General features: G+C 31.0%; 1 protein-coding gene across 16 annotated transcripts in view; it reads left to right on the forward strand.

Annotated features, from left to right (window-relative positions):
• LOC115228444 (calcium-activated potassium channel slowpoke) overlaps positions 1-14807 on the forward strand; it is a 334128-nt gene that overhangs the window by 246153 nt on the left and 73168 nt on the right. For all 16 annotated transcript variants that reach the window (XR_004997920.1, XM_029799032.2, XM_036500503.1 and 13 more), the window contains one exon: positions 7477-7567. Coding sequence is in view for 15 of the 16 variants with exons in the window: in XM_029799032.2 (XP_029654892.1) it covers positions 7477-7567 (91 nt within the window). In the remaining variant the exon portion in view is untranslated. The remainder of the gene's footprint in view (positions 1-7476; positions 7568-14807) is intronic.

Below are 14807 nucleotides of genomic sequence, written 5' to 3' on the forward strand. Positions count from 1 at the left end.
TATGACGATAAGGTGTCCAGAATTAATGCCTCTCAGGATGGGCAGTATCTGTTTTAATGTCCATTTATGTTCATTTATTTTTAAAAGCTATTCAAGGTGTAAATCAATGTATAGCAGCCTCTTTTTATTAAGGTAGTACATAAGACTGCATATATATTGTATTCTCAGAGTTTTATAGTAATTACAAGCAATCGTCTTAACTCATGGGAATTAAAGGACACCTGTTTTCCAACCAAATAGGTTCAAGAAAACTATAATCCAAGATCTATAAGCAGTTTCTTCTAAATCCTGCATTACATGAACAGAATATAATGAAAGCTTTCTTTCATTATGAAAAATAATTGATTATAAGATGTAGGCTTTATTTCAGTAGCTACAGCTATTACTGAAAGCTGACATTGATATATGTCAGGTTTAAGACCTTTTAAAATAACAGTCTGAAAATAACAAACTTTTTGATGGCATATACGCTTTCTTCTTTATTTTATTAATAATATAAATCTGTCTATGAAAGATGAAAAAGTGTTTAACAGTTTAGATTGATGCTTCAGGTTAAGTTTTTGAATTGAAAAAATGTGTTTGTAAATATAATGTTGAAACAAATGTAAGTTTTTGTATACAGATGATGTTATATAAAATAATAATCAGGCATGTTATCATAAAATAAATGTTGAATCAAACAAAATTTCTTTACATGTAAAAATAGTTTTGTCCTCCAGTAATTATTGATCTCTTTAAAAAGCCAAGCTCGACCCAGCATAGAAATTAGTTACAATATCTAGAATTATTCACCCTCCATAGTCACAAATATTCTGTTTATTGATTTCCAGCCTTACCACACATACAATCTCCTGTACACTAGCAAGCTCTTTTAAATCATCTATAATGACTATAAGAATCTCTGCTCATGTATAAATGTTCATACTATTCTACTTCTAAACATCACACTCAATCATATTTTACGTGTTTTGTTGCTACATCCATTTTATCTCTCTTAAGGCACCTTTCTTCCTAAAACCATGTTTATCTCTTTGGATAGTTCCTCCCACTCATATTTACAGCCAATTACTAACTGTCAACACTTCACATGAAATATCAAACAAATTAATCTTATTTAATCATCCAATTCCCCCATGTCGGAAATTCCACCAAGATATTAAGTACCACATTTCCTGCCTTGAGCTATGCCGAGATATAAATTTATATTTGTAGAAAGTATTTTACTAGCTTTGAATTAACTGCATAGTTGTCAGTATGACTTAGTTGCTAAAACATCAAGTTCCTGAGTAAAATATTTAGTTCCCTCTTGGATAATTAAACCTATTTGAAGCTATTTTTGCTTTGGAATTGAGATTTATCTGTACTTTTAAAATGAAAAAATGTTGCAAGATTAAATTTATTATCTTTCAAAAGAATTTCTTATTTTTGAATATTTAGAGCCATGTTTAAATATTTCAGTAAAATTCTGTAAAAGTCTGTTTAAAATTTAACATTTTATTTTCTAGAATATGCTAAATATGCTTTGAAATGGTTAACTTATAAAAACTTGTTATGACACTTTATGTCAATGACTTATAATAGAATAAATAGATATTAATAGAGATTACTTTAGTTTCCAACACATAATGATCTAGTAAACAGGAAACTTGATTAAAAGTGAATAAAATCACTATGGCTTTTTAAACATTCTCTTACAACAATCAACAATATTGATCTAAATTAAATATTTTTGCTATAGACATATCTTGGAAATTTATGCTATTACCATTCTTCAAAGCAACTTCAGAATTATTTTATTTCACTAAATTTAAATCATAAGTGTAAAATAATGGTTTGTGTTATAACATTTTGCACTGAACAAAATTTTATTGCTAGTTTCATATCTCTTCTAAAGAGCAAACCATAATAAAACTGAAGTCAATTTTTCTAAGCATTTAATGAAATTCATTAAAAATTTCATTTGTGGTGGAGAGGCTGTTTAAAAAAGCAATAAATCACAAGTAAATAATTATGAAGCTGTTAATCTTCTGACACTGACTAATCCCAATCAACAGAAAATTCGGTGACATACAGTGGTGGAGCTGGTATTCTCATCACACTTTAACCTTTATTAAATCATTAATATATTGCATTACTTCTCATTCTGTTTGTAGTGGTTTCTGTTGTTTAACCCCAGATTGTCTCTAGTCAACCAGAGCTATGATCAAAGGCATTCTAGCAGTTGTCCATCACTTCTTTTTTTTTTTTAGCAGTGTTTACCCAAAGACGTATTACCCAAAACGTCCTTCCTAGGAAGATGTGATATGATGGAACTTTGGTTGCTATTTCTAGCTAGTCAAGTGACTACAGAGAAGCTTTCTTGTTAATTTGTATGTGTAGTAGTTAAAAATTTGACTGCGACAAACAAATCAACACGATTACTGACTAATGTTTAAAAAAAACTCTGGCAGGAAAGTCAACATTAATTCAACCTGTATATAAGAATCAGCATAGATGCCAAATAAATTCAGTTCTTGAAAATGAGACTGTTAAGATCTGGAAATGTTGAATATGAATTTAGAGTCTTTATTACCTCAAAATAATTATTTAAAAAAATGAATAACAGAAAATATTTAAACCTTTAGCATTTAAACCGGCCATATCCAGCCAAAATATTCTCCTTTGTTTTATGTTCAAATTGGCCAGATCTGGCCTCTCACACCAGCCCTACTATATAATTCTAAAAATGAATAGTTACTTCATCAAAATCTCAAAGCTACAAGATAATGCAGGATTAATTTAAAATAATGTGAATAAATAAGTATTACTTTTGACAGAATAACATGAATATGAAAGGGTTAAATTTAAAAAGATATAACTTGAACACAGACATGTATTTAATGAACCACGCGTTTTTTATATATTCATACACACACACACACACGTGTGTGTGTGTGTGTGTGTAGGTATAGGTATATATTTGGGTATGGGTAAACTTGTTTTGTCTTTGTATATATTGGGTGTTGTTTTATCATCAATAAATTGTGTGATTGCTACTGAATGGACCAAATATGCTGATGTCTGCTCAATTTATTCTATATTTTAAAATGTGTTATAGTGTTATCCACAGAATAAAGCATGGGCATGTTACATTCAGTCTCCAATATATTCTGTCATTTATATCATATTGTGCATCCTTGATTTTTATCAGTTTACTCTCATCTTCAACTATTTTCTTTCTTCTCTTTTTTTTTTATACTATTGGGTTTTTTTCTTGTTAATTTCCAATATTTTCACAGAAAGCATGCTAGAAAACTAGTTTCTTTTCTATGTCTGTAACTATATATTGCTGTCAATTTTTTTTTTCTCTCTCTCTCTTTTAATATCAAATATTTCTACATTATAAATAAAACCTACTTCAGCAATTAATGACAGGTAAATGCTATTATTATTATTATTATTATTATTATTATTATTATTATTATTATTATCATCATTATTATCATTATTATTTTCATTATTATTATTATTATTATTATTATTATTATTATTATTAATATTATTATTATTATATTCTTAGGTTACTGAATTGCAAAATTAGTAAAACAAGGTACAAACTCTGTCTTGTGGTATTTAGTTACATCTCTTTGCATTATGAAGTCAACTCCTGGAAAGGTTGACCTTGCTTTTCTTCCTTCATAGGTTGGTAAAATAAAGAACTGGTCATGTACTGAGGTGGATTTCATAGACTTATATCCCTTCACAATTTGACCATGTACCTATTTCAAAAACCATTGTTATGCTGTGACTCTACATGAACACACTTTAATTATCAACTAAATTCCGAGTTTACTTGTCTAAGTTTCATGTCTCTATAAGAAATATTTTCTTTATACTTTTCTTTTTTCTTTTTGTAAACAGACAAAATTTATAATAATTTTACATATTTTCTTAATGTAACAGTAACTGCTTGTGTATTTCTAATATTAAATTAATTCTTTTTAAATTATTGAATTTTATATTTTAAATATGTTGTTTTTTATTTTAATTATTTCAGTATTTTCTTATAACTGTTTCTTCTATCATTTGTAATTCTTGAAATTTTTTTAAAGGTAGCTCTAATTTCCCATATCAAAATAAAGGCTTTTGTTGTTACCAATGATCTCCTGGGAGATCAAACTCCTGGTCAAATTTCCATCCGATTTGTAGCTATTCATTTCACTTATGTTACTAATCATCATCATCATTTAACTTCCGTTGTCCATTCTGGCATGGGTTGGATGGTTTAACCAGGTTGGCATGCTGGAAGGCTGCACCAGACTCCAGTCTGATTTGACAGTTTTCCACAGCAGGCTGCCCTTCCTAACACCAACCATGCCAAGAGTGTAATAGGTGCTTTTACGTTCCACCATGCACATGCATGTGTGTGTGTACACACATGTTAATGTATTTGTATTCATGTATGAGTATTGACTTATCCTGTCTACAGTGGGAAAAGAAACCTTCAGATAGTTCAATACCAACCAGTGATTTACAACTTCATCTTTATCTATAACTCCTATGATGATATTGCGCTGATACTGCACTTATTGTTCTGTTTTGTTTATGATCATTTTCACAAAGTATGCTGACACCAGGGTGCTTTTACATGCACCCAGCAAGGGTGCCAACTTGTGTGATACCAGTATCTGCTACAACTGTGATTTTGCTCAGCTTTATTTTTCACAACATAATGCCAAAGGTCTCGTTCATTGCCTCCCTGAGGCCCAACACTCAAAAGGAACTCAGCCACTTTGCCACTGTGAAGCTCAATGATCAAAAGGTGTTCTTTACATGCCACCAGCACGGGTGCACTTGGTTTGATGGGTCCTGTCATCACCAAAGGTCACGGTCACTAGTCATTGTCTCTGTGAGGTTCAAAGATCATGCATCACCACTCCACCCCATGTTTTCCTGGGTCTACCTCTACCACAGGTTCCCTACACAGTTAGAGATCAGCACTTCTCTACATAGCTGTCCTCATCTATACACATCACATGACCACACCAGTGCAGTTGTCTCTCTTGCATACCACATCTGATGCCTCTTATGCCTAACTTTTCACTTAAGTTGCTTACACTCTGTCGAACATGCACACTGACATTGCACAGTCAGCAAAGCATACTAGCTTCATTTCTTTCAAGGCTACACATTTGTGCACAGGTACAATAAACACTGAAAATGGGTAGAAAATAGACTCCATCAACTGCCAGGGGAACAAGCTACAGCTAAAGGCACAAACATATCACAGCAATTAATTCTGCCCAAATTCTAAGATCAATAAGGTTAAGTTTTGCATTAATAAAAATTCCAAATTATAATTATTTGTAATTATAAGTAAAAGTCAAGAAGTTATCAATAAACTCAACTTATGACACTTGCTTGAAATTAATAAATTATTTATGCATTGATTGTTATCATTCAGTCCCAGATCAACCCTGATCATACAGGCTTGTGGTCAAAAACATTGAAGCCTTAATCACCCCACACACTTTTTTTTCTTTTCTCAGAATAACAGTAATCTCTAAGACTACATTATTCAATGAGTCCTTTATTTAAAATGGTAGGGTTTGATTTTAGATAGATGGTTATTTCTGGTTGACTGACTGATCAAATAGAGGTTCCTTCATTGGTTCTTTGTGAATCATTGATTTTTGTGGTTGGACAAATGAAATTTTTGTTTTGTTGAATGTTATTTATAAACACTAGATATTCTGTTACTTTTTCTAAAAAGTGGTTGAATAAAACTGAAATATATCGAATGTTATTCAAATAAGATTAATATCTAAAATCTTCTTAGTTGATCTGGTTTATAGATTTTTCAATCATTGCTCAAAAAGAAACTGATATGATGATGACAACGATGATGATGATGATGACTATGACACTGGTGATCTGTTAGAAAGCACTGTCTATATTCAATGTTTAGTTTTATGTATTTACCCACTCAACTGTCTGGATTTCATTTCTAGTCTTAACATTACAATGCTGCAAATGTTTTGAGATTTTTTTTAACATGAGAGAGAATAATATTTGATTACAAATAAAATAACTTCTTAATTTTATTTAAGGCTCATAAGCGTTACCTCAATATCTAACATGTCTTTTTAATTCCTAAGGATATTTTAAAATTGTTTTATGATAGCCTCAAGTTATTTGATCAGAAGTATCTCCAACTTATGTCAGTCAGTCTGGGCTATCTTTTAATCATGTCAATCAATTAGTTAGTCAAGGATACTGTCTTATGCCTGTTGCTTAGAAATATCACCATCTTGTCAGTCAGAAATATTGCTACTTCATGTCAGTTGGTCAAAAGTATTGCAATCTGACAACAGTCAGTCAGGGATATCGCCATCTGATACCAGCTGGTCAGATATTGCTATCTCACATCACATCAGTCATTCAAGGATATCTTCAGCTCATATTGGATGAGGTACACATAATGTACACCAACCTGAAAACTCTGTTCCCCCTTTCCTAATATAATTCTTCATCATTATTCATTATTATTGCCAATGATCATAACTTTGGATCCAGTCAAATGTGATGTCTGATATTGTGACTACTTTATGGAGATTAATTGAAAAGGACTTCATAATCGAAGTGTTTCACAATAACATCACTATTATAGCCCATGATGGGTATAAAATTTTCTAGATAATGTTATTACTTTTTTAACATCTAGCTTTTAATTGTGAACTTTGTGATGTAGTGGAAATTTTCATTAAATCACATCTACAACACTTTTTACTATTCTCAAACAGAAGTTTTACCTTTGAGAATATAATGGATATCTTAAGTGCCCATTTGTACTCCCTTATAATGTGTGATCACTAGAGGTTCAGTACCCAAGTAACCAATCATTTATATTATGGTGAAGTTTATTATTACAACCACAGTATATTTTATGCAATGGTCTCAATAAGATTTATTCTAGATATAATATCTTCTAAATGCAGGCATGGCTGTGTGGTTAAGAAGTTTACTTCCACATAAAATTGCTTCAGGTTCAGTTCTACAATTTAAGCAAGTGTCTTCTACTAATACTACATGAAAACTGTATGTAAGCCTGCTTTTGTGTGTGTCTGTGTGAATATTGACATTCCACAGCTTGTCACTGACTGAGCAAAGCTGTGATATCCTTGCATTCCTTATTAACATTATCACTGGTTGCTCTGCACTTTTAAAGATCTGTGGAATAAAGAAAAATCCTTTACCTGAAAAAAATTGTTGATGACAGGACGACCTTAAAATTCTGCTTTGAATAAGTCCCCTGGCCAATCCATGTCAGCAAGGCAATGCAGACATTAAATGAACAAATAAATAACCATCATTAACCATAATTTCTTTTAATTTATATTATTGCCTTTGACAAAAAGACAGGACATACACTGTAAATTTGAGACTTCTGTCTCTGTTAAGAATTGATATCTACATAACATATCTTTGCCATTTCAGTTCTATCATCAGTGACAAACATGCCAAACAAGAAAGATAAAGCTGCCGCTAGTCCAGGATCACAAATGAAGAAAATTTCAAACATATCAAAGTAAGAGTGCATACCATTTTCTGTTCATTTTTAATATCCTTTCGTCATAAATACATGTACTTGAAATAAACTGCTCTAAAGAAATAATATCAAAGACTGACTGAAATCATTATAACTCTGTTTAATATTCAACCTAATATTATAACTAAAATTAAATCTGTTTCTAATTTGTCAATATAAATTTCTTTCCAAATTTCCTTCACCGGAATTAATTTGTTACTTAAATGAAAAATAGATCAATTTAAAAAATGTTTTAATTCTGCTATTTTTTTACCTCAATGGTTGGATACTTTTTTCTATTGCATCTAATTGATTAATTTATTTATGCATTGAACTACAAGATTTTTTTTCATTATAGCTAAGAGATATTTTCATTTATTTCCAACAAAAAAGAAAATCAGTAATTTTTTGAAAAAGCCCTATTCTGTATGTTTTTTATCACAAAACTTTTATCTAATTATATTCCTCTCATAGATATATGGTTAAATGTTTCATAATAAACTCCAACTTCTTTTTATATTTCATGTCATTTAATTTTACAAATGTGTTAATTGTTCTAAATGTTTGTTTGTCTTTCTCCTACAAAATTACATCATCATATGGAGCAGATCAATGTTTCACGAACCCACAGGTTTAGATATTTTAAAGCTACAACTATATTTTAATGTATATTTATATATCTATGTACTCATGTATATTTATATATATACACACACTCATATATATACACATATATCGAATTCATGACCTTCTGCATGTAAAGCAGATGTAATAACCATATATGTATATGTATGTATTGTTGCAGCTCTTGAGCTGAAACTTGTGAAAGAGTATATATATGTATGCATGTGAGTGTGTGTGTAAATATATATATATATATATATATATGCAGATATATATGTGTATCTTGCACTTTATCTTCTAAAGAGAATACAGCCACCCAGCAGCACAGAGCTATCAAAATCTGTGCTAGCTGATACCTTACTTAGCTCTTATTTATAGCAAACAATATTGCCTCAGTATTGCACCTGCTTACATATCATGCATTGTTATTTCAACCAATTATTGACCATTCAAAACACCTGTAATGATACAAACTGACTACTTCATATAAATTATATACATAATTTTCTTATAAATACATTCCTTATACCTATCATCGTTTGTCTGTCCTGTTATTTGTTTCTATGTGTGTATATGCGTTGTTCCTTTTCTCTTTTTAATTTAGAATAAATTTTGACCAGCCACTTACTTGGTAGTAAGATTGTGAAGGAAAGCATCTAGTTTTGTTCATCATCCTTTAAACCTTAAGAAGGTCTTGCAAATTTTTATAGTCCCAGATATCATGATCATTTGTAGTGCGTGAATTAAGAATTTGTGTTCTCTCCCACAAAACCCAAGTACAGCCATGCTTTGTTCCAGCAGGGTTGGTATGTATCTTGTGGTTCCAATAACAGTAGGTATGAAGCTGAAAGTGTATCTTGTGCACTAGGTTTGTCCTCTTTCTCTTGTATTTTTCTAATTACATTGATATTCTGAGAGCAACTGATTTCCACAACAAAACATACCTTTTCTTTATGGTTTCACACAATAATTTCTGGTTGGCTGTGGCTGTTTTAGTTTCTGAGTTCCACCAGTATTCCTTTGATCCATTGGTCTCAATATAATCAACTTTGTCTGTAGGTGTTTTCTTTTTTGTTACCCTGCTCTGGCCACTGCATCTTCCATATCTGGAAGACACTCTCTCACAGTTAGCAATAATGTGGCTGATGTCTTCTGACTTGGTCCTGCACAGCCTACATTTGTTGCCTGTCATGTAGATACTTGGTGAGGATTTCTTGTTCTTGAATTACATGGAGGTAGCCTTCGAAATGGTACATCATAAACTTGTCAGTATTCCATGCCAAGTTTTTGACATGATCAGCCCCCTTCTCTGGTTTTTCATGCTAAGTACCCATGTACTATCTTCCCCAATGAACTGGTCCTTTTTTATTTTTATTTTGTTCACATAAATAGATTTTACCAATATCCCTTGGGGAAGAGACCTTTATCAGCTTTTATTTCATACTTCCTCTCAAGATCATTAGCTATCATATTTGTGTTGTTGATTTCATGGTCACATACTTGGTCAAGATTGTTATTGGTCTCTTTCTCTTGCTGCAGATGTTGTTTCAGTATCATAATATGTGCTTCATATGACATCAATACAGGCTTGAGGCCACACCCACCATCCTTGTGTGGGAAGTATATCTTGTCTATGTATGCATGCATGTATAAATATATATCTACATGGATATATATATATATATATATAATATATATATATATATATATATGGATGTATATGCATATGTGTATGGATACAATTTTACTACACTTTGATCTTAGCCAAAAGCATATATATTGTATACATATTGCATATATATTGTATACATACATATATGTATATATGTATGTATACAGTATATATATTGTATACATACAATATACATGTATATGTATATGCATATTTGTATATGTGTGCATATATATATATATAGGATCATTTGTAAAAAAACAAATCTGAAAGAAGTACACTCTAAGATGTAGAGCAGTATATATTAAAAATGGGGAAGGCCAGTTTATGTTATTACCTTTGGTTTCCCATCCATAAAGGGTTTAGCTTTGTGGCTTATCATCAGATTCCAAAAACCTGTTGGCTCATGGCCTCTTAAAATATATGGAAGTCATGGGCCAACAGGTTTTGGGGTCTGACAATACACCATAAAGCTAAACCCTTTATGGATGGGAAACCTAAGGTACTCCCATAAACTGGCCTTCTCCATTTTTAATTAATATATATATAATCACATTATTTCTTTAAGTGTGTTATATTTCTTCATGTATTTGACTCATACTTAAATATTCATCTGTGGAAAGCTTTCAGCTCCCAAATAACCAAAGAACTGCCATATCTAAAGAGCCATGGTTAAATTTATTGAACATTGGTCTGAATCAAATTTAAGATGTGTGTGTCTTTGTATGCACACACATGTTAGTATTTGTATTCACGTATGAGCATTGACTTATCCTGTCTACTGTCTATAGTAGGGAAAAAACTTTCATATAGTTCAATACCAACCAGTGATTTACAACTTCATCTTTATCTATAACTCCTATGATGATTTTGTACTGATGCTGCACTTATTACTCTGTGTTGTTTTTGATCATTTTAACAAAGTATGCTGACACCTGCCAAATGAATCTCATGATTTTTAAAGAAAAACATGTTTATCTTTGCATATAGTTTTTAACTATAACATATAAAAATCCACATACACACACACATAAAATATGAGAGATGGAAAATGGAATTCACAAGACTCTTTATTCAGAATTACTATGATCATTTCAACCTATCATACACTGGAACCTTACAGGTAAGATGCTGTAAAAACAATTGTCATGCATCATAAGTGCAAATGCATTTCCTCAGGTACCTTGTTTTTTTATTTGCCATTTCACTTATTTCTATAACAATACATTTTCTTAAGTTCCCTATAGAATCAGATAGTATACTACACTTTCCAAAATGTATTGTTATAGAAATAAACAAGACTGTAAGTAAAAAAAAATAATGTACTCTTTGAAAAGTCACCTGAAGAGATGCATCAGCACCTATGATGCATGACAATTGTTTATGCAGCATCCTACCAGTAAGGTACTGGTGTAGGAGGGGTTGAAATGATCATAGTGGTTCTGAATAAAGAGTCTCATGAATTCCATTTTCTATTTCTTATATTTTATATAAACTCTACAGACACAAAGGAATTCCTGAAGTTAATCCAGTGGCATATACCTCCATATTCTTGTTGACATCAGGTGTTCAAATATTGTGGACAGGCTTTAAACAGGTGTATAGCTGAATATAAAATATAAAATTATTAATATATATATATATAGATATAAAGTTAATCCAAACATGAAAACACAAAGAGAAAACACAACAACACGAGGATGTGGAACAAATATAGTATTATTGGACGCTCAGGAAGGAAGGGAAGAAGGAGGGTTTTACGTTTCGAGCAGATCAATAGGAAATAATTTTCAGAAATAGGTAGTGTGTGACTATTTTTGCTGTTATGAAGCAGTGGCTTATAGCTAAGGTTTTTGGATTGCTAACATCAACATCTTTCCTAGCCATCATTTTGTGCTCTGTAGCAAAACATAGAACTCTATTTGCCTCAGTTAACATAACAAAGTATTCAACATTTAGCAGCACGAAAGGTATCCAATCATAAAAACATTTTGCTGACAATAAATCCAACAAGAGAGTTTGTATATACTCATAAGCTAATGAGACGTCTATGAGATTGATCAACCAATAGTAATATCAGTTAAGTCCCTAAACATAGTAGGGTAGGATTTGAGAAATCACACCCTGCTCTCTTAAAAAAGACAAGACGTATTTGATAATGTTCTACATACATTGTTTGAAAATAAAAAACTTGAGATGGTTACTGCTGCATTAACTTTGATCATTGTTTTGTTCAGTTAGGGCTGGCTTGTAACTACTCAAACAAAAATATCCAATCTCACACATCATATTCATAGAAGAATAAGGAATGGGAATGAATCAGTAATAGAACATTACAGTAATATTTCTTTGTATTTAAATTGTAAACTGTTTGAAAGCAAGCCAGAAATACTATATTTATCTGGGAAACATGACTAATGCACAATATGAAAAAACAAAGACAACGTGTGTCCTAAAAGCATTGATAAGATAAACTCTGAACTTGTCAAGCCTATGCCAATATAAAAACAGAACTGACATAGATGGATGATGACACAGTGACTATTTCTTCTTTTATGTTTTAATTCCGTAGATCTGTTTAGATGTTGGTGGCTATTTTATTTCTTCTTTTGTGTTATTTGAACAATTTTCCAATCATACAAGCAATTACTTTTGTGGAATTGTCATCCTTGATAGAACAAATAAGTTTTATTCTTGTTTTATATCTATTTTTATATGGAAAAATAAAGCCTAGCAAATGAGAAAGATTTAGCAGCTTTCATCACAATTTGACAGATCTCATAATTTCTTCCATGACCTCTGTCACTGACAATACTTTCAGCTTTTTGGACTTCTACTCTGCTATGTTCTGAAGGGAATCAGACAGAATGTTAACTGACCGAATTCTTAATGCAAATATTTCTTTTAGATTCAACTTTAGCTCATAAACTTTCAATATTACATAGAACAGATATATTTTTTTAACAACATAATCCATCTGTTAATTTTAAATATATATTTACATTCTATATGCATTTTTGAATCATCAAACTTTTTTTTCTTCTTCTATGGAATTTTGTATCTATTTTTGTTTACGTATGGCTATTACTGTTTGTAATTTTAAATGATGTTAGCTTTGTTATTTAAAATATTTTTATATCTTTCTTGCTTCCTGTATATTTCCATGTTGTCTATTTAATATTAACAATATTTTACCTGTCTGAATATTGTTCTTTCTTCTTCTCATATGCATTTCTTTGCTAAAATATTTGTGTTGTTCTAGTGTATATATATATCAGTGCTGATCTCAGTTTGAAAGATTTTCTAGTTGAGCTAACCACCATTTCATTGTCAGCTACATAGACCTGCATTTAGCGTCCACTTAATCATTCTGAGAGCAGCTCAAGATGAGTGATAGAATCAGACTATAATCATACTATAATTTTTGCTCAATCAAGTGTGGCAAAATAGATCTCAGAATTTTTTCTTAATGGTAGAAAAGCTGTCTTACTAACTGGTTCCACGCATCATTATAACAGAATATTGTTTCATAAGTAGAATATTCTTAATCACAGAAAGCACTACAAAGTTTGATATGACTTGCATCTTTTCCCTAGACCAATATTGATTGTGAAGCCTGTGGTCAAGAATAAAACAGTTTAGTTATTAATATTTCTTAAATATTGTGTAATTCTGCATTGTGTCAGCATGTTTTGTATCATATCAAAGTATTCCTGATAAATTAATCAATATAACTAACCTTTTTGCACTGATCCTGTCAGTCCTTTAATGTGTTTTGTAAATTATAAAGGATATATAGACCAAAAGAACAACTCTATACAAATAGGGATCTATACAGCATTGACCCAAAGTACCCAAACATTGACCAGCTCTCAGCTGATAATAATGAAATGATAATTCTTAATTATACAAGTATTATGAGAATAATATTGACAGATGAATAAGGCCATTCCACCCTTCATCTTACCACAAATAAATTAATAATTCTGTACTACTTGAAAATCGTTAGTCAGATCTAGTCAGAATAGGTTTATAGATTTGCGATGATTTATTAAATTTAAAAGATGTCCTTGTCTGGTAAGTGATTTAATCTGAGACCATAAATTAAAACTAAGGAAATTACAATGTGGAAGGCACATATTACTCATTCAAACACACACAAAAACTGTTATTTTCATTTAAACATTTATTATTTGGTGTCAAAATTTTCTTCACACTAACTGTGACCTGGTCACTGACACAGTTCCACACTTCCAGTTTGCAGTGAGTGCAACGAAAATTTTGGTACCAAATAATAAATATTTTAGTGTAGTTAACAGTTTTTATGTTTTTGAATGATTATGTATCTTCTATTCATTAAATGTTTGTAAGCAAACAACATATCCAGTACACCTAAACTAACAGGTCTTGAGTTGTCTATAACCATTCTGAATGTTTTCACATACTGTCAGGGGGTTATGAAAAATGCAGAGAGGCAGTCAAATAAAATTACATTCTATTGAGTGCAGTAGTTTTCATGTACCAAGATGACTGTATAGCATCCTCTTTGAGAATATTCAAGAAAAACACCAGACAGTAAAAGATGGTTTTAATTCAAATGTGTTCCACTCATTTGTTTCTGAAGATGGATATATTTTAGAGTTTATAAGCACAAATGGAATCTATCATTATTAATCAACTATAAGATTTTAATTCAAGTGTTAAATCCTTGAAGGAAATCTATTTTAAGAGAGTCCAGTTTCAGAGAGAGATACATGTATAATATTTTGTATAAAGGTGGATTAACTCAGTTGAGTCAATGGCCATCCAATAATATGTACATTCACATGTTAAATATATATATGTTTGTAGCATGTTGCTGTTTTGTTTACATGAAATGCAGAAGAAATAAGTAACCTTCACCTCCACATCTTCAAAGTTTGTGGCATCATGCCAGTGGAGGCA

The sequence above is a fragment of the Octopus sinensis genome, linkage group LG2, assembly GCF_006345805.1.
Source record: "Octopus sinensis linkage group LG2, ASM634580v1, whole genome shotgun sequence".
Classification (NCBI taxonomy): domain Eukaryota; kingdom Metazoa; phylum Mollusca; class Cephalopoda; order Octopoda; family Octopodidae; genus Octopus; species Octopus sinensis.